General features: G+C 41.5%; 1 protein-coding gene across 1 annotated transcript in view; it reads right to left on the bottom strand.

Moving 5' to 3' along the window:
- The window catches only part of LOC116064632 (atrial natriuretic peptide receptor 1-like), a 124,633-nt gene that overhangs the window by 42,857 nt on the left and 54,620 nt on the right, over window positions 1-27,156 (bottom strand). The window contains exons 3-5 of the mRNA XM_031319823.2: window positions 12,260-12,447; window positions 10,242-10,355; window positions 9,297-9,432 (exon numbers count right to left, since the gene is read on the bottom strand). Of these exons, the coding sequence (XP_031175683.1) occupies window positions 9,297-9,432; window positions 10,242-10,355; window positions 12,260-12,447 (438 nt within the window). The remainder of the gene's footprint in view (window positions 1-9,296; window positions 9,433-10,241; window positions 10,356-12,259; window positions 12,448-27,156) is intronic.

Raw genomic sequence — 27,156 nt, 5'->3', positions numbered from 1 at the left:
ACTATGCATCTTGATAAAGTTCCCTTGGTCTTTGGAATTAAAATAGCCCCACATCATCACATACCCTTCACCATACCTAGAGATTGGCATGGTTTTATTTCAGTTAGCCTAATAGCTGGTTTGATTTGCATTGAGAGGTGATTTTATAGAAAGTAAAAGAGTAAGATCCTTTTTGTTTAACCAGAGACAGCCCTGAAAAAACGCCAAACTCACCAGACTCCATTTTGTGCTATTTAAAAGAACAAACTTTGAGGTACCTCAAAGTATCAGTCAAGGATTATTTTCAGACTTTTTGAGATGTATCCCTCCCTGAAGTTCAGGCCTAATCTGATCCGTGAGAGCAGGAATACGGTCCTGACAGATGGTCGGACAGACGGAGTGAAACCAACTCCAAGTCCCTCAGCCGACTCGTTTCCAATAAAACTGTCCAAAGAACTGTTTGGAAATCTAAACTGGAAGCACAATGAAAGCCAGATGAAGCCACAGAGTCAATTCTCACCGTGTAAAATACAGACGTTTGTATTTTTATTCATTCTGCAGGCTTCAACAGTCAGGGTTTCCCGATGGCCCGGGGAAAGTAAAAAGCCCCGTCTGGCGAGTTAATAAAACAACCCAGTTGCCCGTTTGACGTTGTTTTTTTTTTTTAAAGGTTTTTAACACTTTTTTGTAAGTTTCTTTCTAAGTTTTACAATTTTTCATTTCAAGGTTTTCAACCTTTTTTATTTAACCCTCCTGTTGTCTTCCTGTCGAACACGCAACTTTTTGTTTTTTTCTGGGTCAAAATTGTAAATGAAAACTTTTTTTTCACTATTTAACGTTTTTGTTGATTTTTTTCAGCGAGTTTTTTTAATATTTTTGTTGATTTTTTTCAGCGAGTTTTTTTAATATTTTTGTCGATGTTTTCTTAGTTTTTTTTGTCACTATTTCCGACGTTTTTGAAAGTAGTGAACTGATCATTTAATTTACCTGTGAAGAGTAATAGTTGTATGGAACCATCCACGTTATTTTCTTTGACAATTTGTTGAAAGAAACCCAAATTTCTGATATAGAAACTTTTTAAAAGTGCGTCAAATTTGACCCGAGGACAACAGGAGGGTTAAGTTGTTTCACACGTTTTTGTTCGATGTTACTAGCAACTATTTGTATAAACGCCAGAAGAATTTGACTTTGGGCAAGTAGAATTATTTTTTTCACTTTCCCGACAGGACAAGTGAAAAAGACCCTTAGCGTTGAACCGTGTTGTTGCACATTTCTACATTTTAACAGTTAAATTGAGAAGATTTTCCAGAGAAACTTCATGTTAAGTCTGCATTTTCTGTTTGTATCAGTGGCGAGGAAGTTAGGGGTCAAAGGTCACAGCAGCGTGACAGCAGACAGATGAAACGTAAAACGACGGAGGACAACGTAAGAAAATCCGAACAGAACAAGTTTATGTCCCGTTTTTTGCAAAGTTTTGTCGCTTTTCCAATGTTTTTGTTGCTTTTTACCAACGTTTTCATGGTTTTTCCATACTATCTTTAACTTTTCCTTACTCTTTTGGACTCCCGGTCAGTGTTGGGAGTAACGCGTTACAAAAGTAACGCAATTACAGTAATGTATTCCTTTTTGCTGTAACGCAGTAATATAACGCATTACTAATTAAATTTCGGTAATATTATACTCGTTACAATCTCAGTAACGCGAGTTACAACGCATTTTAACGCAACATTTAGTGGTGCGTTTTTTTTAAGAATTCACCAACACCGCACCAACACATTTCTTCACAGGAAAAAAAAAAAAAGCCGTATTATTTTCCTGTCGCTGTATTCGATGGTTGAGATGACTGCAGAGACAAATACATTTGCGAGATGGATATTATTTTCAGGAGTTATTACGCTGCATTGAAGTGAGCTGTCCTGTTTCTGTTCCCGTGGTCAGAGCCAGAACCAGAGACGGTACGGACAGCATGTATGTCCCAACAGGTGACGGTACATCAGCGGCTGACAGATATAAACATGTCGGGAATTAATGTTGAGGCTTGCTACACGTAAATATCGTTGCATTTTATCAGCCGTGGAGAGTAACTCTGCCTGTAGTGGAATGGCTTCGAATGACGACCAAAAATGCTTGTCTTTTACTGTGACCATTTACTGTTCAATATGTTGCAGTTTTACAAACAAGAAAGTGGACATGTTGCATCTCAGTAAGCTAGCAAGAGTAGGCTACACAACAGACAACTCGTGTAGCTTACTTCAAAATAAAATCACTTCCTGTGACGGTTCGCAGTAAAACTAAATTACTGTTAAATAAGGTTGTGTAGGCTACCTTTTCACAAATCAGCTGTAAATCAAGTACTGTAAATAATGTTAATAGTGAGTTTTAATCACACTATAATTGAACATTTCCTTTAGAGTGTTTTAACCTAAACAACATGAATTTCTTATTGAAGTGCTATAAACAAACATTTTACAACAATGCCATACTTTTGAGTATTTTCATTTTCTCCTACTTGCCTATTATATGTTTTACTTATCTATTTTTTATAGCTTTAGTTACTTTGCATATTTATATTAATTATACAAAATATGAATAATCTATGATGTATTAAAGTGGATTCACAAGCTAGCTGCCAAATCAAACTTCCCCTGTTATTTTGGTGAAAGTAACTCAAAAGTAATGCAAAAGTAGAGTAACGCATTACAATTCAGAGACAGTAATATTGTAATATAACTAATTACTCTCAAATGACAGTAACTAGTAATCTATAATGTATTACATTTTGGAAGTAACTTGCCCAACACTGCTACCGGTGTAGGTACCAGATGTGCTCGGGGCCCTGCGCTTGTCGGTGATGTCACAGTACAAGATTGACTGTATGTTGGCATGATGACGTAGCAGATTGTGAAGGGCTGTAGATTTTGCGGCCGTCGTTTTTGCAGGTCTTCGGATCGGATCAAAGACCAAGATGAACTACAGACAACTTTTACAAAGAGTTAGAGCACTCTCTATTAAATGGTACTTACCACAGCCTAACAACAAACTGTAAAAGCCCCGAGAGCTGTACGGATGTAAAAAAACCAGGATCTAATAACAAATTAATTTCTTTGTAGTGCTGTATTGGTTGTAGATAATTCCACAGAAACTAAAGCCTGATTCACACGGGACGATTTTAAAATTGTCGGCCGATTTTCCAATCCTGAGAGACCCCACACACGGCGATAAAAAATCCCGGGTCTAACATTTTTGGTCGTACAGTGTGTGGTGCGCAGCACACGGCAAAATCAACACATCACACACGAACCGATTTGACTCCCGAGCATTCCCAGGTCAGACGGGAAATCTCGCAAAATACCTCGAGATCAAACGTGACTTCAGAGTAAACAATCATGGCGGACGAAGAGGATGCAGTGGCGATAGTTTGTAGTTTGTTTTTAACCGAAAAACAACGTTATCAAAAGAAAAGGCGACGGTCAAAGAAGTGGAGACAACGCGAGCATGGACTATACTTGCTCTACTTATCTCCGACGTCCACCGGACTTTCTGGTGCGCCGTGCCGCCGGCTGTTTTGATGTTGTTTCCCGGTGCTTTCCTCGCCGCTTCGTCACCTCGCTTTCTGATTGGCTACACGCCACAGTCCACAGGCTGCGTGCTCGTTTGTCCCCGGGGGACACCACACACAAGGAGGAATCGGGCCAAAAAAATCCAACATGTTGGATATCCCCGATTTGAGATGGGAGCGGTCCCGACGTCCTTCCGAGCAGACGAGAGCAGTCTTAACACACCACACACGGCAGGAATATCTGATCAGATTATTTTACCAGAATCGGAGCATCCTTAAGATTGTCGGAAGGGGCGAATTGGGGCTAAAATCGGCCTAATTATCCTGCCGTGGGAACCAGGCTTAAAGACACTTTGAGTCTTAAGTATAGCGGCGGGCAACACACACACACACACACACACACACACACACTAGCTTGACTTGATCGGCGTCGTAACATTCATTCACACCGTTTAATCCACACACACACACACACACACACACACACACACACACAAACTCACACTCAAGAACACACAAACACACACTCAAAAAAAAACACACACACACACACACACACACACACACACTCAAGAACACACACTCAAAAACACACACACACACACACACACACACACAAACTCACACTCAAGAACACACAAACACACACTCAAAAAAACACACACACACACACACACAAACTCACACTCAAGAACACACAAACACACTCAAACACACACACACACACACACACACACACACTAGCTTAACATGATCGGCAGCTGACATTAGCGTCTTAACGATATTTTTTGACGTATTAGGAAGATGTATTTTTAGACATAAATATTGTAATTGATATATGGTAAATATATACTCAAATACTCAAATTCAAAAGGGCTTTATTAGCATGGGAAAGGGTAGATTATATTGCCAAAGCAAATGTAAATGAGCCCGAGCACATCGGACGCAATGTACTTTGAACTAGTGGCGTTGCCGTACTGTGACGTCACCGACAGGCGCAGGACCGCGAGCAGTTCTGACCACCCGAGCACATCTGGTACCTACACCGGCGCCCCTAGCATTTGCCTGTACTGCCTAAATGCCGCCGGGCCGGCCCCGATTACTTCACCTCTTCCTCCACCTTTTCTGTGGCCTCAAAGTGTGGCTGTTATTGTGAAAGAGCGAAACAGGACTGAGGCGGTGCAATAAAAAGCAGAATAAATTGAAGTAAGTCTTTGTTTAAAAAGGGATATCGAGCAGATCGGAGCAGTGATGTAACATGGCGGCTTTTCAAAGTGTGACAGATCCACTTTGTTTTAGCGAAGCTGCTGACATCATCTGGTTTGTTTTTTTATGAATCAACCAGTGATTGATGACGCTTTCATCCGGCTCTCCTTTCTTCTCTGCGACGGCAGTAATTGCTCTGACAGCCGAGGGGTTTGGGTGGAGGTCAGAGGGCAGGACTTTAAAAGATAAACGGATACTTTTGGAGGTGAAAAATGATGTATGAATCTCTGCAGAACTCTTTACTGTAACGAGACACAGACCTCTTCGTGGGAAGAGAGGCCGCGCCGACGGACAAATCCTTCTGCAGGGATTTTTAAAACCCAGTTCAGACCAAAGATTCTGGACAAGACGAGCTGAAACTTGCAACGCGTCGGTCTGCAGCGTTCTGAAACCTGCCAGTTCACACAAATGACACAAGACGGTGTATCATCTGCATAGCAACAACTCTTTGTTCTTCCGTTCTAACTCAAAATAGCCATCAAAAACTCCCAAAGGAGTGACAAAAACGTCAAGAAAAATGGTCTGAAAAAAACCTTGAAAAAAGCAAAAAAAAACATTGAAACCCCAACAAAAACCTCCAAAAATGAATGCATTATTTGGGGGGGGGGGGGGGGTGTAACCTAATTAAATTAGTAAATTATGCTTATGCTCACGTTACTGCCTTTTCTTTTGCGGGGTGCAAAAAATAAGTTCCTTTCCTGAGACTATTTAGCAGAGCCACCGTCGCTGCGTCCAGAGCTCAGCGCCGCCCAAGACGACTGTGATTGGTTTAAAGAAATGCCAACAACCCAGAGCATTTCTTTCTCCTATCCCAGAATGCATCTGTTGTGTAGCCAGACCTTTACTCCACAGCGCTGTGGAGATAAGAGCTGGCAATGTGAGACTTATGAGTTAATTTGACTAATTATCCAACCGATTATTTACGTAACTTTTTTAAAGTTCCTAGAGCGCGAACACAATCAATGCAACGTACAGTATTGTATCGAGGGATGGTTGCTTGGAACTCACTTCCAGCAGAGATTGCCAAAGCGCCTAATATATCAAGTTCAAAAAACAAGTAAAGGATCATCTAAGGGCCCTAAGACTGTAACCATATTTTTGTACTTAGTTTATGTATAGGAATATTGATATGTAAACAAAGATGTTGTAAGATTTAATTTTTACTATGTTCTGTGTTTATGTATTTTATGTGATATCATATATTATTATCAGCATACATGGAAAGGAATATGTATATCTGCAAGGAAAAGAATACTAGCTATACTGCTGTTATTTTAATAGTCTATGACTGTTTTGTCTGAAAATGTCTTATTTTTTTTGTAGTTTTGTTTGTTTTGTCTGAAAATGTAATTTTATGTTCTGTACTCCAGGAAGAGTAGCTGATGTTCTGCATCAGCTAATGGGGATCCTAATAAAATCAAAAAATCAAAAACTCCTTAGAAACATTGTTAGCTTATCTGCATATTCCCAGCATGCCTTGCATTGAGGTCAAACTACCATCGGAGCGCTGCTTTCGCTGGTTCGTTGCACCATCACGGAAACAGTTCCCTAAATGTAGACCTCGAGACCTTCTCTGTGTCTAACAGCTGCAGAAGAATGACTTTTTATTTCCTGCCGGGCTCGAATCAGAGCACAACATGCTGTACATTCTCGAGAGGTTGCACAGAAAAGTGGCCTCGGCCGCAGCGTTACAGATATGAGCTTTCAGATAAGTTCTCTAAAGAGGGAAATACAACACAATGAGAGCGACAGAAGCCAAGCGGCAAGAGAAAGGCAGGTCCGAGGTTCAAGGTCCAGATTTATCACCGAGTCACAAGTCAGAAGTTAGACAGAAATGTCTCAGAGGTTTGTTGAATACACACCCAGATCGTAGAAGTAAAAGAATAGATGTATAGAATGATTTTTATTAGGGCTGTCAATCGATATATTTAATCGTGATTAATCACATGATTGTCCCAACCCGTTCTCACTCCAAACTTGTAAAATACGGACGTTTGGGCAGTGGCTGTCAGCGTCTAAAGCAACGAAAAAAGCGCCCTTCAGCGTGTTTGTAGAACGTACCGGGGAAAGCAGCAGCTACACGTGGTTTGAAGATGACGTAGTATTAAGAGCGACTACGGTAGCGCTTAGTATGAATGGCCAAAAATCCACATAGGGAGGTTGGTTGGGGTGGAGGATGGGTCAAACAATACAGGACTTTCACCCAGGAAACCGTGGATCGTGTCCCGCGTGTCACGTTTCCTAAACCCAACCTTCGCTCTTCTTTCAACCATAACCCTAACCCTATCCTTCTTTTCCTAAACCCAACCCTCCCGTTCTTCTTTTCCTAAACCCAACCGTCCCATTCTTCCTGCATGTCATTGAAACGTAAGCCCCATAAGCCCACCCACGACGCATTTAGATCTAACGCTAAAAAAGACTTTTAGCGTCAATAACAACGACAAAGGCACCTGACCAAGCGTCCGTATTTTACGAGATGGGAGTGAGAATCTATTGCAACATCCGTAGTTTACTCGCGATTAATTGCACATTTTCTATCTTCTACCTAAGTTATATTTTTATAACTCAGTTCACATCAACAGCACGTGCAGATACCTTCAGTCTTGTGTAGAGAACCATCTGGAAGGGCTTAAAAACTCAACCCGCCATCCAAAAGACTCTTTTCTTTATCCATTTCCAATGTCTAATCACAGAACACGCGCATGTTAATCACACGTCAAAAAAACTAGCATTTCAAAGCATTCAAAACTTGGGCTCACCTGGTATAGCGCGCGCCCATATATAGAGGTTTATTCCTCGATGCAGGGGCCCAGGGTTCGACTCCAACCTGCAGTACTTTCCTGCGTTTCTTCCCCCGCTCTCTCCCCTTTCATATCTAATGGCGCTTACCCACTGCTAGTACCAGCTCTACTAGTGTCATTTAAGTCGATTGAAAGCCCTAATTGTCATAATACAGCTAAATGAAATGATTATTTTCTCTGTGTTATACAGTAATGGTGGGTGTCTCCCACAGGAGCTGAGCAGGACACACAGACAGCATCACCGTTTGTTCTCGCGTTATAATAATAACCTCAGATGCATCCCATAATGAGTTTGACCTCCGTGTCAGCAGCCATTTCATCCGAGTGGGTGTCACAGTGCTCAGGCCGCGAGGAGGCAATTTGGAGCGGCGCTCTTCAGAGCAGCTTCTTCACAGGTTTTTCAGATTCATATTTTCATATTCTTTTCATGTTCAAACCTCCAGCGATAATTTAGCTCTGAGTGTAAATGATACCTCCCAGTGAACCAATGACAGATACGTGTGCCGGGGGGGAGGGAGTGCTTTGTAACCCAGCTGGAGGGAATCAAACTCTGGTATTTTACAGTGGCGCTGATGGAAAACACCAGCGATTACATCACTAATAAAGACAACATGTGCAACATTTCTGCACATTTTAATAATGCTCAAAGAACACTTTATTGCTTTACATGAGTCAGAGTGAATTTTCCGTCTAAGTCTCAGAGCCACGGGCCGGTACATCAGCAAACAGCAGACAGGAAACATTAAAAATGTACTTTCTATTTTTTGCGATAAAGCCACAACACAGTCAATTAAAAAAATTCATTCCTAATCAATCCCATCTGACAGTTCCAACAAGTCCTCCAAATGATATAGGTTGTTGGTTCCTACCTTAAAATATGGCCCATAGGAGCATATTACATTAAAGAAATTTTTTTTATCCAAAGTGACTTACCTTCACACACAGATGTCGCAGCATCAGGAGTAATTCAGGGTTCAGTGTCTTGCCCAAGGGCACATCGAAATGTACCAAACATGTATGGAACCTCAGACCTTGCGATTGGTAGACGCAAGAGGGTACAAGGGTTTAACATTGTACACTCACATTCAACTGGGGGAATCTCCACTTTTGAGCAAAATGTAAATTTTCAGCATCTCAAACACTTTATTTCTCTGCATTCTGGTGAATTTTTCTGCATCAAGTTATGGTGCAAATGTCTTTATTTATGTAAAGGAAATTGTGATATGTTTTTTGGGGTGGGTTGCACTGGTCACTTTTGATTAATTGGGGGGGGGGGGGGGGCAAAAAACCAGGGGCCAGACAACCGCTATGCCACCAAACCCGCCTTTTGGCTCAGTTCTTTCATCACAATGGTGCGGCAAAGCGAATGTAATATCGCCCCCGGATGATTAGATACATGATGGGCTAACGTAGAAAAACTTGCATAATGTATGTTCAGGGATGAGATATTGATATGCAGACATGCTATTTATGACTGGATGTAACTTTTGATACTTTGCGGTAAAACTGGCTCTCCTATTGCCTTTGTCCTTTCAGTGTGGCTCTCATGAAAAAAATAGTGAAGCCCACTGCTTTAAGGGGTGAACGCTACGAAGGAGAAGAAGCAGCGGTGAAAATGAACGTCCCCTTCTGGGGTCAACTTTACACAAAGATTATTAAATCGCACAAAAATGTTTAAAAAATGCACTGACCGTGGAAGGTTCGATTCCACATCCTCTTGGTGACGACTTTGCCCAGAGGCCGGCCGGCGGACATGGACATGGTCTCGTTCAGAGCGTGAGTGTAGAGCATCAAACCGTCGTAAAACCCTCCGGCTATGATGTTCATCTGGAGGGAGAAAAGAATCAATGTTGGAAACAGGAGGGTTTAAAGGTCCTATGACATGGTGCATTTTGGATGCTTTTATATAGGCCTTAGTGGTCCCCTAATACTGTATCTGAAGTCTCTTTTATATAGACCTTAGTGGTCCCCTAATACTGTATCTGAAGTCTCTTTTATATAGGCCTTAGTGGTCCCCTAATACTGTATCTGAAGTCTCTTTATATAGACCTTAGTGGTCCCCTAATACTGTATCTGAAGTCTCTTTTATAGAGACCTTAGTGGTCCCCTAATACTATATCTGAAGTCTCTTTCCCTAAATTCAGCCTTGGTGCAGAATTACAGCCACTAGAGCCAGTCCCACAATGAGCTTTCCTTAGGATGTGCCATTTCTGTGTCTGTAGCTTTAAATGCTATTGAGGAGGAGGGGGGGGGGGGCAAGGTGGAGGGTGGGGGTGTGGTCTTGACCAACTGCCATGCTTCGCTTGTTTTCAAGCCATGATGTCTCTCTCTCTCATGGGTGGGCCAAATTCTCTGGGCGGGCAAAGCAGAGAAAGGGGAGGTAACCTTTCCCCTTATGACCTCATAAAGGGAAGATTCCAGATTGGCCCATCTGAGCTTTCATTTTCTCAAAGGCAGAGCAGGAGACCCAGGGCTCGGTTTACACCTATCACCATTACTAGCCACTGGGGGGCCATAGGCAGGCTGGGGGAACTCACATTAATGTTAAAAAACCTCATAAAGTGAAATTTTCATGCCACACACACACACACACACACACACACACACACACACACACACACACACACACGTCTCACCAGTGAGTCCTCGATGGTGTAGTTGAACATCTTCCTGGCGTCGGTCTTCAGGTTTTTGACGAACTCTGTGTACTCGGGGTTCTGAGGCTCTCGGTACGTTAGGATCTTCACACTCTGAAAACAGTAGGAGACAGATTTTAATATAATAACCTCCGCTTTCCTGATGAACACAGACGAACCACCAAGTGAATGGTTTATATGTTATAATGTCTACAACTTATAGTAGACAACAAGGAAACAGAATGAAGGGGAATTAAACCGGTAGAAACTGGTTTCCTTGTATTCTTTGATTGCGTTTTGGAAGGGAAACAGGAAGAGGAGTTGTTGCTCTGTGATATCATCAATAAGCCATTCTGCGCCTTAAGTTTGATTTGAGGCTCCACGCAGCACTTTCGCCGTAGCCTACGTAAGTGGCCGGAAGTTTCTACTTGTGAAGAACCTATACAAATACATACAGTATATTAGTCTTTGAGGTCAGAGTCAGCTGTGATTGTGAATATTTCCTGAGGAATTTAAACGATGAAAAAGTCTCCCTAAAGCTAATGAATCCAGCTGTCCCCCAGTATGTTCTGCACGTCTTTATCTGAATTCCTTTCCTGTGAGAAAGCGGCCGAATGTTGCTTCACTCTGTCAACCTGTTGTCTCTCTAAACACGCCGCTGTTATTGAAGGGCAGCTCCTCTGTTGTCTTTTGTCCCGGTGACCAGTGATCCACATCACAACGGGCTCATCCTTCATCTTACTCAATCTTTATTTACCAAAGACGGGCAGCGCCTCATTCGCCCTGCTGCACACTCTGCTGCACACTGCCTGCGTGGCGTGAGTGTGTCAGCTGCGTGAGCGTGTCCGTTTATATTTCGGCTCCCATGTTAACAGGTTAGAGCTTGCACACTGCCTGCGTGACACGCACGGCTCAGACGCGCCGAAAACGCGTGCATGCTAGAAATAGGACCGACGGCTATTTTTCACACGACACGCATGCATGTTGGAAGCATTTCCAGGCAACATAGAATATGAAAAGATGTTTGACACAAATACATATTAATAAATGACATTTTGATGTTTGAAAGTCTCTAGGTTTTGACATAAATGCAGATATAAATGTAATTATTATTTTCAAATATTGCACCTGTCAATACAGAACAAAATATTATATAAAGTTGTATAGTAATGTATATATATATATATATATATATATATATACATATACATATACATATATATATATATATATATACATATACATATACATATATATATATATATATATATATATACATATACATATATATATATATATATATATATATATATATATATACATATATATATAAGAACAGTATTTTAGTTTATCAATGGGAAACATCCATGTGTACAGACAAGGCTAGCAGCAGCAGCAGCGCCGCATTAGACACGTTTTTTTGGTGTGCAAAGACATAGAAAACGCCACGCAGCCGCCAGAAAACTGACACGCAACAGAAAATGCCACGCTCACGCCACGCTCACGCCACGCAGCCAGTGTGCAGGAGGCCTTATGTATGAAGGGAAAGGGTTGGGTTGTAAAGCCTGTAAAGCCCATTTAGTGTGTGATATTGGGCTAAACCTGACTAAAGTTAAAGGGGAACTATGCAGCTTTTTTAGCTTAATTTACCTTAACTGAACAGTTTCAGAGTCATTGGAATGGTTATATGACTTTTTTCGGGTTGAATGGTGGTCATCTCGACTAACAAGGTAGCGATGGAGTTTTTCACACTATCGTCATGGCTGAGCCGGCTAAAAAGAAGCAGAAAGCTAGGAAAGCATTGTCGGAGGAACAGAGAAAGAGGAAACGGCAGACTGACCGAGCAAGGAGTCAGACAGTAAACATAGGAGCTGTAGGGGGAGCTCTATAGAGAAACCTGCCAGCAAAAAGAGCGAAAACAGCGAAGAAATGGCCAAAACTGCATAGCGCCTCTTTAAAAGGAACTAGAGTCTGATTCAGAGAAGTGATTTGTGTGTGTGGGGAAATAAACCGTGTACCTGGAAGGCCTCCCTGGCAACAGCGTCGTCCTTGTCCCCACGGGCCCACGGCTGTCCGTGCTTTGAGTTCAGACTTGCTCCGAACACGTCGATGTAGAAGAAGACATACTGCTCGTGAGGAAGATCCGCCTGCCGGAACTCAACCATCAACTTCCTGAAGACGTCTGGGGAGCAGCAGACGAACATCACTGTGAAATAAAAGGAGAGAGATATCATCGGAAGTCTAACCGGACGCGTCGGACACAGAACCATCTGAGAAGCCGTCATTGGTTAGTTAATCCTCCTGTGGTCCTCGGGTCGAATCTGTCAATCAAAAAGTTTCTATATCAGAAATTTGGGTTTCTTTCAACCAAATTTTAAAACAAAATTACGTGGATGGTTCCATACAACGCTCCTCTCAAGTTAAATAAATGATCAGTTCACTACTTTCATTGAATTTGGGTGTTTTATTCAATTTTATTAGCCTGGTCCTACCAGACTCTGGTCCATTAGCCTGGTCCTACCAGGCTCTGGTCCATTAGCCTGGTCCTACCAGACTCTGGTCCATTAGCCTGGTCCTACCAGGCTCTGGTCCATTAGCCTGGTCCTACCAGACTCTGGTACATTAGCCTGGTCCTACCAGACTCTGGTCCACTAGCCTGGTCCTACCAGACTCTGGTACACTAGCCTGGTCCTACCAGACCCTGGTCCATTAGCCTGGTCCTACCAGACTCTGGTACACTAGCCTGGTCCTACCAGACCCTGGTCCATTAGCCTGGTCCTACCAGACTCTGGTCCACTAGCCTGGTCCTACCAGACTCTGGTACACTAGCCTGGTCCTACCAGACTCTGGTCCACTAGCCTGGTCCTACCAGACTCTGGTCCATTAGCCTGGTCCTACCAGACCCTGGTCCATTAGCCTGGTCCTACCAGACTCTGGTCCACTAGCCTGGTCCTACCAGACTCTGGTCCATTTCATTTGTCCAGAGAGTCTGGGCACTCTCCATTGACAAGACATAGTGTTAACTTCCTTGAAGGCGGGTACTCTGTTGAAGTTTAAAACTATTGGATCTGACCAGAGCCACTCTGGTAGCCTGGCTCCGCCCTCCTACGTACTGTCTGGCAGTGTTAATTTTGACGGCAAATTCTGATTTAGTCTTAGTCTTAGTCTTTTGAATAACACACCATTTAGTTTTAGTCTTATTTTAGTCATCTGAAATCTTGTAGTCTTAGTCTAGTTTTAGTCAACTAAATACCATAAGAGTTTTAGTCTTAGTCTAGTCTTAAGTCTTTTAGTCTTAGTCTAGTTTTAGTAGACCAAATATTAGCAGATTTTAGTCGACTAAATCTATAGTGGATTTAGTCGACTAAATGTTTCTCCAGAATTTCCGGTCATTGGAAGTATCCATCAGTCTGTTATGGAATGGTATTAAGGTTTGAAAATGCAATACAGACACAGATTTAACGGTTGGTCCTAGACCTAGCTCTGACATTTCTGTTGTTCATGAGACATGTCATTGCCCTCGGACCGGATGCACTGCAAAACATTAGCGTGTTGCTAACGAGCAAAGTCAACTGAAATCAGCCAAAGCTGTGTAACTAAGACTGTGCAACTAAACACAACTAAGTATAATGTAAACAACCTTACTGTTGTGAAAATGTCCTCGAAACTGTGCAAAGTTCTGCAAACTCGTCCTCCTGTGTAACTGCTGCTGCGTTTGTTTAGCTGTTGCGCCTGCCTTTGCTGCGGCTTTTTAAAATGGCTCTGCTGCTTCCGGATAAATCAACCTACCCTCAAAGATTCACTCTGATTGGATTTCTTCCCAACTTGTCCCACCAAAAGCGGTGGTTCTGATTGGATCTCTTCTCCATTCGTCCCTCAGTAACATTTTCGTCTCATTTTTATTTGTTGACTAACGTGTCTGTTATATTTCATCACAGTCTTCGTCATCATATCTGACTTTTTATTTAGTTTTTATTTAGTTTTCGTCCGTGAAAAAGGTTCGTTGACAAATATTTTTCGTCATAGTCTTCGTCAACGAAATTAACACTGCTGTCTGGAAGGACCAGGCTAACAAGAGGGGAGACAACAACAACTATCGGCTTAGCATCACTAGCGTTAGCCTTAGCCAACTCCTTCACCACTAACGGAGCGAGCTGGAAAATCTAACTGTTCCTGAACCCCGTGGGGAGGAGGGCCACAACATCATGGCCACCAACACAACTCAGAAAAGATTGTTCTTGCTCAGGCTTTAACTTCTGGATATTCGGCAGCGTTGCCACAACGGACCGAATGGCTTCGCTCGCATCTTTCTCCGCCGCCATTACGGAACTACAACTCAAACTAGCGCACGACCTCAACGTCATCGTTCTCAGCCACTCCCTCTGTTCGCTGATTGGACCGCCAAATATTTGACCGGAGAAAACCCAAGAATATACCGCAAACCCAGACGGAGTACTGAAGGAAAATGAAAATTGAGCGGAAGTACATAGGAGGGCGGAGCCAGGCTACAATTTTATAGCATTTAAAGAAAAATTGATAACAGAAAGATGAAAAATGTAGGAAGAAAATGTCAAAAACATCTGAAAAAGTGACAAAAAACTTGGAAAAAAGTGACAAAAATGCCCGAAAAATTTTCAAAAATGTCAGGAAAAGTGATAGAAACATGAGAAAAGCTTACAAAAACATAAAAAAGCGCAGAAAATATTGACAGAAACTTTGAAAAAAGTGACAAAAGTATCGAAAAAGACGACCAAAACGTTGGAATTTTTTTTACATTTTTTTTTACATTTTGACCCAGAAAAACTAAAAGTTGCATCATGGTTGACGGGGAAGACAACACAAGGATTAAAGGGCAGGCGCTTTGGAAAAAGATCTGGTAGGTAACTGGATGAACCATCCGTCTATCACGTCCGCCAATGTTGTTTTGGAACGAACAGTCGCGGCCGTCACACCCACCTAACCACCTGTACAGTCATGTGAACAAATTAGGACACCCATGCTAAAGTTAATTAAAAAGAGGAATAAAAAAATAATCTTTAGGAAATTGATCTTAATGCCTTAATTAAAAAAAACGAGGAAAAATCCAGTCTTTAAGGACACCAATTTTCTTTGTGAATGAATAACGTATCGTAAATAAATAAATGTTCTTCCTTAAAATACAGGGGGCATAAATAAGTACACCCCTATGTTAAATTCCCATAGAGGCAGGCAGATTTTTATTTTTAAAGGCCAGTTATTTCATGGATCCAGGATACTATGCATCCTGATAAAGTTCCCTTGGCCTTTGGAATTAAAATAGCCCCACATCATCACATCCCCTTCACCATACCTAGAGACTGGCATGGTTTTATTTCAGTTAGCCTAATAGCTGGTTTGATTTGCATTGAGAGGTGATTTTATGGAAAGTACCCCATGTCAATCTCTAGGTATGGTGAAGGGGATGTGATGATGTGGGGGTATGGTGAAGGGTATGTGATGATGTGGGGGTATGGTGAAGGGGATGTGATGATGTGGGGCTATTTTAATTCCAAAGGCCAAGGGAACTTTATCAGGATGCATAGTATCCTGGATCCATGAAATAACTGGCCTTTAGAAATAAAAGTCTGCCTGCCTCTATGGGAATTTAACATAGGGGTGTACTGACTTATGCCCCCTGTATTTTAAGGAAGAACATTTATTTATTTATGATACATTATTCATTCACAAAGAAAATTGGTTTCAATTTCCTAAAGATGATTTTTTTATTCCTCTTTTTAGTCAACTTCAGCATGGGTGTCCTAATTTTTTCACATGACTGTAGCTGCCAGTAGTTTTTCACTGGACGCCAATTGGTTCAGTTCGCTGCTGTTTGGACACAAACACATTCAATTGAAGCCTGATAAGATGGATTTTCGTGTAATATCCCGAGAATCCAGCTGCTGTGCAAGGTAATCAACAGTCGGCCTTGGGTTGGTCTATATTTCAAAACATAAAGATCTATATATATATATATATATATCCATCCATCCATTTGAGCACACTCAAAAAGTTCTGTCAGGCCAAGCACCCAAATTCAATCTGAGCGGAAACCATCCCTTTATTTCCTGCAACATCTGCTGTAACCTTCCCACATTGCAGCTCCAGCTACATTGTGTGACATCCCATAGGCAGAGAGTGTCCCAGCCAAGGTTCAGCTTCAATGCATTCTAATGAACGGGTTCGTATAATATCGTCAGTAACTTATGGACAACAACTCATATGATATCCTGCGAAATTGGAAACACTTCTGACCCGTTTTGGTTTGGAATCTGCGGGGTTGTGTTTCAGTCTCAACAGCCCCAAACGGAGACCTTTGGCAACACCGACACTGACGCCAACGTTTCTCCTCCTGATTGGGTCTTATCGGTCACGACGTCAAAGTTCTCTAAGCTACTAACGTTACCATGGCAACTACCAGCAGTGGGCGGAGTCTCCACGCTGCCTCCTGTTTATATCCAGTATACCAGGATGTTGATGAGATATTTTGGTTTGGGCGTGTTAGTGTAAACGGAGATTAGTTCTTCTACTGGAGCTAAAAACACTTGGTGCACCGAAATCACTTTTGGCTCAAAACCTAACGCTTAAAAACCAAAAAATAACAATGTAAATGTAGCTTATATTTAACCGTTTCATCTTTGTTTCTTCCATCAACATTTTGTTTCTCTCCTCCTGCAGGTGTGTGTGTGTGTGTGTGTGTGTGTGTGTGTGTGTGTGCTGTGTTGGGTTGTGTGTGTGTGTGTGTGTGTGTGTGTGTGTGTGTGTGTGTGTGTGTGTGTGTGTGTACGGGATTCACAGACGGATGTGTGTCTGCGTGTGTGTGTGTGTGTGTTTTGCTCTGAAAGGCCTCTCATCATCTCATCAGTTGTTTAGTTACATTGACAAAAATCCATTAGCGTCTGATTCTTCAGTAGCTGATCTATTTTGTATAAAGACTCAGACAGAATCAATAAGCTTTTGATGGAGTTTATCGGTAAAAAGACACGTGAGGCTTTCAGGTTACACTCAGATTACTCGGGAGAAAACAGCTTTTGTGCCTTGGCTGTTACTAAAACATGTTCCCTTTCTTTCAAATGTAAAAGAACATTCACTGAAACATTACTTGTTGTTCTATTTTTTAAGGTAATGCATCATAGGTGGAGATGATTTTGAGCTTTCCATGCAGTCATGGTATTATAAAGGAACTATAAATGTCATTTCTATAGCAAGATCCATGCACAAAATGCAACACAAAGTGCTCTGCATGCAAGCAAAGAATCATAGCATTTACAATAAAACAAGAATAGATACATGAGTTAAAAAAAAAATTACAATAATTGTAAGTAAATATGTATTTAAAGTAAGGCTGGTAAATGTAACACAATAATAACGAGTAAAAGCAAATCCTTTTTAACGCCACTAATGATTTTAAGCATGTTAACCGCACGTGCGTTCTATGATTTGGGCCTTGGGTCGCTCCGTGGAAATCTGGAAGCGATGCACCAGTAACGCTGTGGACGGCTAGAAGGGACATGGCTACAGCTCGGAAGTTACCCAAAATTATCGAATATTATATCATGACATAAGTTTAATACTTTCATCCAGGTACTTGTACTTTACTTGAGTCTTTTCTTTTCATGCCACTTTCTACTTCTACTCCGCTACATTTCAGAGAGAAACATTGTACTTTTTACTCCACTACATTCATCTGTTACAGCTTTAGTTACTAGTTACTTTACACATTAAGATTACTGCACACTAAGCACATGTAGTTTATAAAATCTGATGTTTGATTCTAAAGTAAACTAGCCGACAATATAACGGCTACAAGTCCAGCTGAGATGATCAGACCGTTAAACACACAACTGGTTGGATCCTTTACACTTTCTACAATGGGAGGATTTGTCTTTACTTTTAATACTTTAACTACATTTTCCTGATGGTACTTACAGACTTTTACTGAAGTAACATTTTCACTGCAGGACTTTACTTGTAACAGTATCTTTACAGTGTGGTTTTAGTACTTTTACTTAAGTAAAGGATCTGAATACTTCTTCCACTGCTGGTTTTCCCTTAATACTGGACCAATTCAAAACAAGGTAGGGGTTGACAGATAAGTGTGGAGTCTTAGTATTCGTGCTCTCCGATGCTGAGACTTTTCTTGGCTTCCTCCAACATGTGAGCGCCAGGAAGTCTTTTGAGTCGTGATGACATTCCTCTGGCCTGCCATTCCTGTCCCTCCGCCTCTATTGTTTCAGGCTTTAATAACCTCAGTGCAGGAAGTGAAACGGTGAAACCACAGAAACCATGCGGGGCTAAAAGCTTTCTTCCGATTGATCCTGAGCGCAGGACTCCTTCCCTCCCTCCCTGCCGCTGCAACTGAATCGCTGCACTTTGTTCCTCTCTCAAAAATACCAATCTAAAAATACTCGCTCTGCACGTTCTAAACCTCTCCGAGTGTATGTATCATCATATTTCATACTTCATATTCTGATGTATGCAGTGATAAAAGGAGATATCCAAAATCCCCCCCTCTGTAAAAAACATTTCACTCTAATATCTCAACAAAATAAAAGAAGAATTTCTCTTCTGGAAATGTATGCAAAATTAGCGCATATTTAACAAGATAATACTTAATTTCCGTATTTAAACGTAACATTTCTGAAAACTTGTTATACAAAAGATATTTGTCTTAATGTAAGTAATCAACTGGGGAAGTTCCATGTTGATATCTATTAGTTCATTTGTTTTTCCTATTAACCTGGGGTGTCTCCCCTCAAAACCAACTCTTTTTTGTCGCTTGCTGACGGGGGTTTTTTACAACCTTTTGAAACCCTTTTTTACTGCCACCAGTACCGTGTATACGTTAGAGTGCGGATCGGGCCGCATTTTGTTGTCCGAGCCCGGCCCGCGTCCGACAGAGCCGTGACCGAACCCGGCCCGAGCCCGACAGGCATTAAGATATTTGTGTCCGAGCCCGACTTTCTCATACTAATGACACATGTAGGCTACGTTTTTGTGTGGAAAGCTTTTATTAAGCAGCTGTAGGAAGGCATTCGGAAATGTCAACAGATGAGGTCATCAGCTCACACGGGGCAACAAGCTCACGTTAATCAGCTGTTTAATTTAAAATGTTCAATGTGTTAACCTTTCCTGATCAGTTCGTTTCTGACCGTGGTCTGAAAACCAGGGAGACTGGTTACCTCCAGGGCCGACGTTATATAACGTCAGGGTTAAAATCCTGTTTCTGGTGAGCACACACACACACACACACACGCGCGCACTAACCCCCCAACCCCCACACCCAAATCCTTCTTGTCGTTTATTGGCTGGAACGCTGTTTGTTATGTTTGGTGGTGCAGGTTGACCAGTTTGTTTTTGTTGGTGTTTGTGGAGCCTGAGCTGTCTACAGAGACCGCGTTTTTTTACAGTGTGTTCAGGGGGCAGGCAGCTAGCGGATAGTGAGATGTTTTTTACAGTGTGTTCAGGGGACAGGCAGCTAGCAGATAGTGTGGAGATGTTTTTTTACAGTGTGTTCAGGGGACAGGCAGCTAGTGGATAGTGAGGAGATGTTTTTTACAGTGTGTTCAGGGGGCAGGCAGCTAGCGGATAGTGAGGAGATGTTTTTTTACAGTGTGTTCAGGGGACAGGCAGCTAGCAGATAGTGAGGAGATGTTTTTTACAGTGTGTTCAGGGGACAGGCAGCTAGCAGATAGTGAGGAGATGTTTTTTACAGTGTGTTCAGGGGGCAGGCAGCTAGCAGATAGTGAGGAGATGTTTTTTACAGTGTGTTCAGGGGACAGGCAGCTAGCAGATAGTGAGGAGATGTTTTTTACAGTGTGTTCAGGGGACAGGCAGCTAGCAGATAGTGAGGAGATGTTTGCTGTATGTGACAAAAATGTTGCAGCCTAAAAAATGCGAGACATCGCTTAAAGCACGTTTAAAGTAAATGATTTAATTAAGGGAATGATGGAATAGTAACTTGATCGATTGATTGATCGGCAAATGTTTTTGGATTTTGACGATGTTTTTTTGTTATAGAGATGCATATTAAGAAACAATAGATTGAAAACACTTTGACAAGGGTCATTTTAGTAATTAAAGATGTAAAGGTATTGACATTTCATAAAAGGGTATAGAGCTCAACAGTGTGGTTTCCGGAAGTAAAAATGCTGTTGATTTTCTCCATAAGGATTTAGATTTTCAGCTTTAGGGCCCTATTTTAACGATCTAAAGCGCACGGCGTGAAGCGCCTGGCGCAGCTGCGTTTAGGGCGTGTCCAAATCCACTTTTGCTAGTTTGACGGCAGAAAAAAAATCACGGTGTGCAAAGCAAGGCGCATGGTTCAAAAGGGTTGTACTTAGTGTCTTCATTAATTCATAGCTGTTTTTGGCCGTAACATGCAATACACCAATCAGAGATCATCTTCCATTCCCATTAAAAGCCAGGCGAGACAATTTAGCAGAGCCACCGTCGCTGCGTCCGGAGCTAAGCACCGCCCAAGACGATTGTGATTGGTTTAAAGAAATGCAAACAACCCAGAGCGTGTTTTTCCTCTCCTATCCCAGAATGCATCTGTTGTGTAGCCAGAAGAACGACTTCCCAACTCGGGAATCGAGAGCATCCGAGGAGCATAAGAATGCACCGTGTGCCTTGGCGGAGCTCTGTGTTCTCCGAGTGCCGTTCCATTTAATCCTGTGATGTGACGGAGACTTCATATCCAGCTTGTCATTTAAAGAATCACAGAATTAAGCCGCCATGCAGCTGCGCTCTTCACACGAGGGGTGACGGAGAAGAAGAGCAAAAGGTCATGCAGGAAATAAGGTGTTCTTCTCTTTTTAATCTCCTTTCTGTACTTCTGTTCCTCTTTTATCTCACTAATTCTCACTGCTGTCTGAAGCCTTAATGCCAACGCTTAAGCTGTGAAGGTGTCAAGATGATTTAGTTTCCTCACAGCCAGAAGATTAGATATAAATTATAATAATAACTTTATGACTTTTTCCAACACAGAAACAAGGAAACAGGACTCCACTATGTATAATATTTTGGATACAACCAGTATTATAGAGCCTCTGATTCAGTATGAACTGCGGTGTAAAATGTACAGTACATAGTAAGGCTGCACAATTAATATCGTGCAGCCCTACTACATAGCCGAAAAACCTGACTCAGCACAGGTTGAGCCAAGTTCTCAAAAATAAAATCCATCCACTTGTCAGCGACATTTTCTTTTCTTTTGGAAGGCAGTGAAGTTATTTATTTGGCCATTTTAGGCCTTTATTAATTAGGTAACACTTTACTTGAAGGTATCTACATAAGAGTGACATGACACTGTCATGAACGTGGGGAGGGGGGTTTAAAACCATAGCAATGGATCATATTTTATACACTGAATGTATGTTTTGTTTTACTTATAAAATCTCAAAGATACTCTATTGGAGAGAATGCAATTTCTGAAGAAATTGCAGTGTGAATGCTGTATGTTGAAAGGCTGACGCTACACTGGATTGCTGGCTTGATTTTTGTAAGAAGAAGGTGAAGTAGTGAGAATAGTTGAAGAAGTGGGAATGGGTTTAATTAGCATGAATGTCATTGAAAAGTATAATATAAATAATGTCTTAAAGATGTGGAATATCTTGTTTTTGGAAAAGGCTGACGCTACATTGGATTGCATAAAGCAAAGATATATATCTGACAGAAAATCTTAATTTGAACAGTAACTAATGCTCTAATATAAATGTAGTAAAAAGTACGATATTTCCTCTGAGATGTGGTGGAGTAGAATTAATGAAGCATAAAATAGAAATAGAGAGACATTATGTCTGAAACACACATTAGAATCTGTGACATGTGACCCAGACTAATGGGAGACGCTGTTTTACTACTCCCTGCATACAAACTAATTATGTTCGGCAATTACACTGAGGCAACAAAACACTGAATGCTGTTAATCTACCGCCAATGAAACTCTGCAAAGCAGCTCAACACCGAGTAGAAAAACAGCAGACGGCGATTCCACTGTGGAAACAGGCAACATTTCCTCCACTATGTCTGCTGCCACAAGCCCATTTATCTCTGCTTTGTGTGCCTGCTGTTAGATACAGTCTCGGCTGCTGTCGGCAACATGCTCTTTTCATCCGTCGCGGTGTGAACTAACTTAGATTGGATGTTGTGTTCGTGGCGGTGGAGAGGTGTTTGTGACCGGGGGACAATTTACACTTCACAATCAAGTTTTTGTCCTTTCGCGCAACTAATTTGAAGTAATGGGCATACCTCCACCCCTCAAAAGACGTCTTAAGCGTTGGCTCTGCCATCTTTGTTTCCTCTACTCGGACGAGTGTTACGGTGTTACGCAAACACGCACGCAAACGGATATTTGATCCGTTATTTTCTCCTCCCGTTACGCAGATAGTTGAATAACCAGTAACGCAAGTTACGCGATAATTATTGGATAAGTAACTGTAATGTGATTACTGAGTTATCAACAGTAATGCGTTACAGACAAATGTATTCTGATTACAGTGACGCGTTACTTAACACTGGTAGCTAGTGCTAGCTTCTTTCATTGGAACAGTGTTGGCAAAGTCCTCATAATGGAGGCGCTCAAACCAGAATTAATATGGAGTTTTTGCTTGAAAAATGACAGTTATCAATTATTAAAATAGATGACAATTCAGTTTCTGTGGGTCAATGTTTTATTCTATTATTTAACTACAAAGGCATAGTTTAAAATGTGCTTTAACCAATGAAAAATGTTCACACAGTGGCTCTGAGGAAGTCTGAAGTCTCCAGACTACGCTGCTGCCACAGAAAGAGGAAACACTCCCTGCTTTGTCCCGCCAAAATTAAAGGTTATGAGAAATATCACTGCTTCTAACCTTTTACACTCCCACTTGTGTGGTTACGGTGATTGATATGAAAAGATTTTGTAAAGCTCTAATGAGATGCTGTGATCTTTCCCGGCTCGCTGTACATCATTTCTGCATAACTAACGTTGGGTACATTCAGTTCTCTGCTGGAAAACTAAAATCTCAGGATCATTAAAGCCGCTCTCCCCCACTCTCCACCTTGCCCCCCCCCTCTCCTCCTCAATAGCTACAGACACAGAAATGGCACATCCTAAGGAAAGCTCATTGTGGGACTGGCTCTAGTGGCTGTAATTCAGAAAAGAAAAGAGACTTCAGATACAGTATTAGGGGACCACTAAGGTCTATATAAAAGAGACTTCAGATACAGTATTAGGGGACCACTAAGGCCTATATAAAAGAGACTTCAGATACAGTATTAGGGGACCACTAAGGTCTATATAAAAGAGACTTCAGATACAGTATTAGGGGACCACTAAGGTCTATATAAAAGAGACTTCAGATACAGTATTAGGAGACCACTAAGGTCTATATAAAAGAGACTTCAGATACAGTATTAGAGGACCACTAAGGTCTATATAAAAGAGACTTCAGATACAGTATTAGGAGACCACTAAAGTCTATATAAAAGAATCCAGAGATCACCATGTCATGGGACCTTTCATTTTGAGCTACAGCTACTGCTACCTTCCCAGTGCATTGTTTTCATAGCTGCTTCTGAATGTGGCAGACACCCCCCCCCCTCCCCCAGGAACTGCCACAACAAACGCTTCCTTCCATCAGCAGCAACATTGATTACTGAGCACAGACAGGATGGAGAGACCACTCAGACATTTAATCACTTATTGACTGACTGAAGGGAACTGTGGAACAACATTGATGCTTTTAGAGGGAATAGGAGTTTTGCGTCAAGCTTAAAGAGATATTTTGTTTTGGTTATGTTCAACCTATAGCCTTTTTTTTCCATGCATTGAATATCTTTGATATTGGTCCAGTATTGAGCGAGAACGCTGTAACCGGCTGCCGTGAACCAAGCTGTAATGTAACCCTACAGAACAAATGTTCAGCGTCAATTTCCGTCCACTAAAAGTTCTGTTTTTGTCGCTGACAGACTCAGATTATTATTCTAAGTGTCTGACAACATTATGGTGTTCCAAATCACCATCACCAAACTCCATGTAAATAATCAGTACTTTTAGCGTGTATAAAGCCAGCATATTCCCACATGTAAATGGATAAATTAAGGGTTTATTTCAACCAAACCAGAATGCCGATGGATGGAACAGTGGAAAGATGAACCTAGACATTTTTTTACAGTTTTATTTTGTTTCTGTAGACTTTGAATGAATTGTGTTTTACGATGATAAAAGTACAGCAAATTTACATGGAGTCTGGTGTAGTTTGGTGATGGTGATTTCTGGACTTTTTCATGTTAAACAAAAAGGATCTTACTCTTAGAATAATAATCTGAGCCTGTCAGCGGCAAAAACAGAACTTTTAGTGGACGGATATTGAAGGTGTGCAATATCCCATTAACGTTATATTGCAGCTTGAGTTGTCTCTCCTTTCTCCGAAACAGTTTGTAACAAGTTGCTTCTTCTTAATGTTCTCAGAGTGGACGGAACGATATCTTAATGAGTGGTTGTTTTCCAGTCTCTTTATTACCTCAATGCATAATTTATTTATTATCTGCTCTAGCTTTTCCAACATTTTAGACACAGATATTAAGATAATAACGATCTAAAACTACCACAAAAGGGACACAAACCGACTACAAAGAGACGCCAAATGACCACAGAGACTCAAAACACCCCCAAAGAAAACACAAATGACCAAAAAGAGACAGACACACGACTACAAAGAGACGCAAAACCCCACAAAGACAAATCCCCACAAAGAGACACAAAATGTATGGAGAAATTGCTTTTTTTTAATTGAAAATCGTCACTTTTTCTTAAGGAAGGACGCCTACACATGATAAGCAATTTGCTCCAGTGGTTTAGTCTAATGTATTTTAGCGGGGATCGGACTGGACATATCATAGTGGGGGATCTGGCTGTCCTCCCCCAGGGAAATTTTGAGCGTCACAGACTTTAGTTCCTGCAATTTGATAGACTTTTTTGCACCAACTTACGCTGGAAATACCTTTATTTAGCCTATGCGAAGGAAAACACAGATGACAATTTAAAATATATCAAAATTATAATGGAACATATGTTGTTGTGTGTCATTGTGCATTTTTAAGTGGGCATATGGAAATCCTGGAGCTTTCTTAGTGGGTATTGTGGTGTCTTAAATAGTAATGCTGTGATGCTGTATGAAGAGGAATCCGCCGACACTGATCTTGATTATAAAAAGGTTTATTACAAACAAAGATTCAGCATCAATTTAACAAACTCCTGCAGGAAGCTTGGAGAACGACCAACTCAAATTCTTCCAAAAGTCGTTCTGCCTTTTCTTTGTGTGAGCAACGTATATATCCTATGGATGGTATCATCATAGGGCGTGATATGTGTGAATACATGGTTCGACACAGAACTTAGCCAATCAATGCCTGTTATCTGGCACAACTCCAAAAAAGGTCTCTTCTGTCTAGGGGGGACCTCCGCTCTGCTTAACATTTTCCAGATGTTCTCAGTAAGTGTAAAGCAAAGTTCATAGGACTCCCTTATAACAAACATTTAAGCAAAGTTTATAGAAAGTTATTGAATAGTCATATACTACAGTATACTGTGTATACCTGTGTATCGCGTAGACTACACCACTGATTTGCTCTCAACGATATCTTAATGAGTGGTTGTTTTCCAGTCTCTTTACTACCTCAATGCAAGCCTGACACAGCTAATTGGGTCTGCCTGCTTGCCGTCAGTGAAATCTGCGTCCGTAATGTTCCTGTGCATGGCGCCACGCCGGATGCTGCTCCATCGGCTTCGCTCTCCGGCTCTTTAATTAGATATTTGTGTGGAAAGCGTACTGTAAGAAGGATGTCAGCTTCTTCATTAAGTCCAGAGCCTTTCAATTACACTCGGTTTGTGTTTGTTGGCTCCTCGAAGTCAACAGTGAAGCGCTGGAACACACCGCCTCTTCCTCCGTCTCCAACACCTCCGCATCGTTGTAATCGGGTAAAGGCTTCACACACACACACACACACACACACACACCTCAGACTCTCTCCCACAGAGAGATAGACTGAAGTTGCAAAACAACTAGATTTGGGTGAGCGTCTGATTGTGGTGTCTACGTTATGGCGCCATATATATATATATAATAATATCTTTACATAACCCAAACTTGACAGTTTCAGCAGGAGATGTACTGTATGCCTCTTCAAAGGAAACAGATAATTTGCTATGAATACGGCAGTTATTTCTGTTTCTTTGCACGCATTTCTCTTTCATAAACACATGAATATGAAGGCTGAAATCTATATCTTTTGAGGATGTGGCCTGGATACAAGGATGTATTTACTGCCGTTTGTTTCTCACATCACATAATCAACTGTCTGCAATTGTTTGCAATGATTACATTCAAATCACAGGAACAATTTACTGCTTTGCTCAACTTGAACACAGCAGGTTGATTCTGTTACTGATTGTCTAAAGAGCTCCTCTCCACTGATTACCTTGTCACAGCACAACCACAATCGAGCCAGCAGAGCGGCCGACAAGTAGCCCACCGATGCATACTTGTGTCTCTGCCCTCCGGCACAGGACAATGACGCCATTCCTAATTGCATCTACACCGCTCTGATGTGCTCGATTGTTTTTCCAACGGAGGAAACAGCCGCCAACGAGCACTACATCTCTTCTATTAGATTTGCAGCAGGCGACGGGATAAATCCTAAGAAGGAAAGCCATTTCTTAAGCTTAAAAACTCAATAACTCCAATAATTAATACACAGACATTCATGCTGTTCTCATGAACCATTCATATATAGCTAGGGAATGTAAAGTACTGTAATTGGTAACATTTATTACGGTCGGCAGCACATTGACTGCTGCTGTATAAGAGCGTGAAGATCCTTGTAGGGAGGATGTCGGGGGGGTGTTTGGCTC

The sequence above is a fragment of the Sander lucioperca genome, chromosome 10 (genome assembly GCF_008315115.2).
Source record: "Sander lucioperca isolate FBNREF2018 chromosome 10, SLUC_FBN_1.2, whole genome shotgun sequence".
In the NCBI taxonomy this organism is placed as follows: Eukaryota; Metazoa; Chordata; class Actinopteri; order Perciformes; family Percidae; genus Sander; species Sander lucioperca.
The sequence above is the reverse complement of the archived record's forward strand: the minus strand, read 5'-3'. Positions and strand labels throughout refer to the sequence as shown.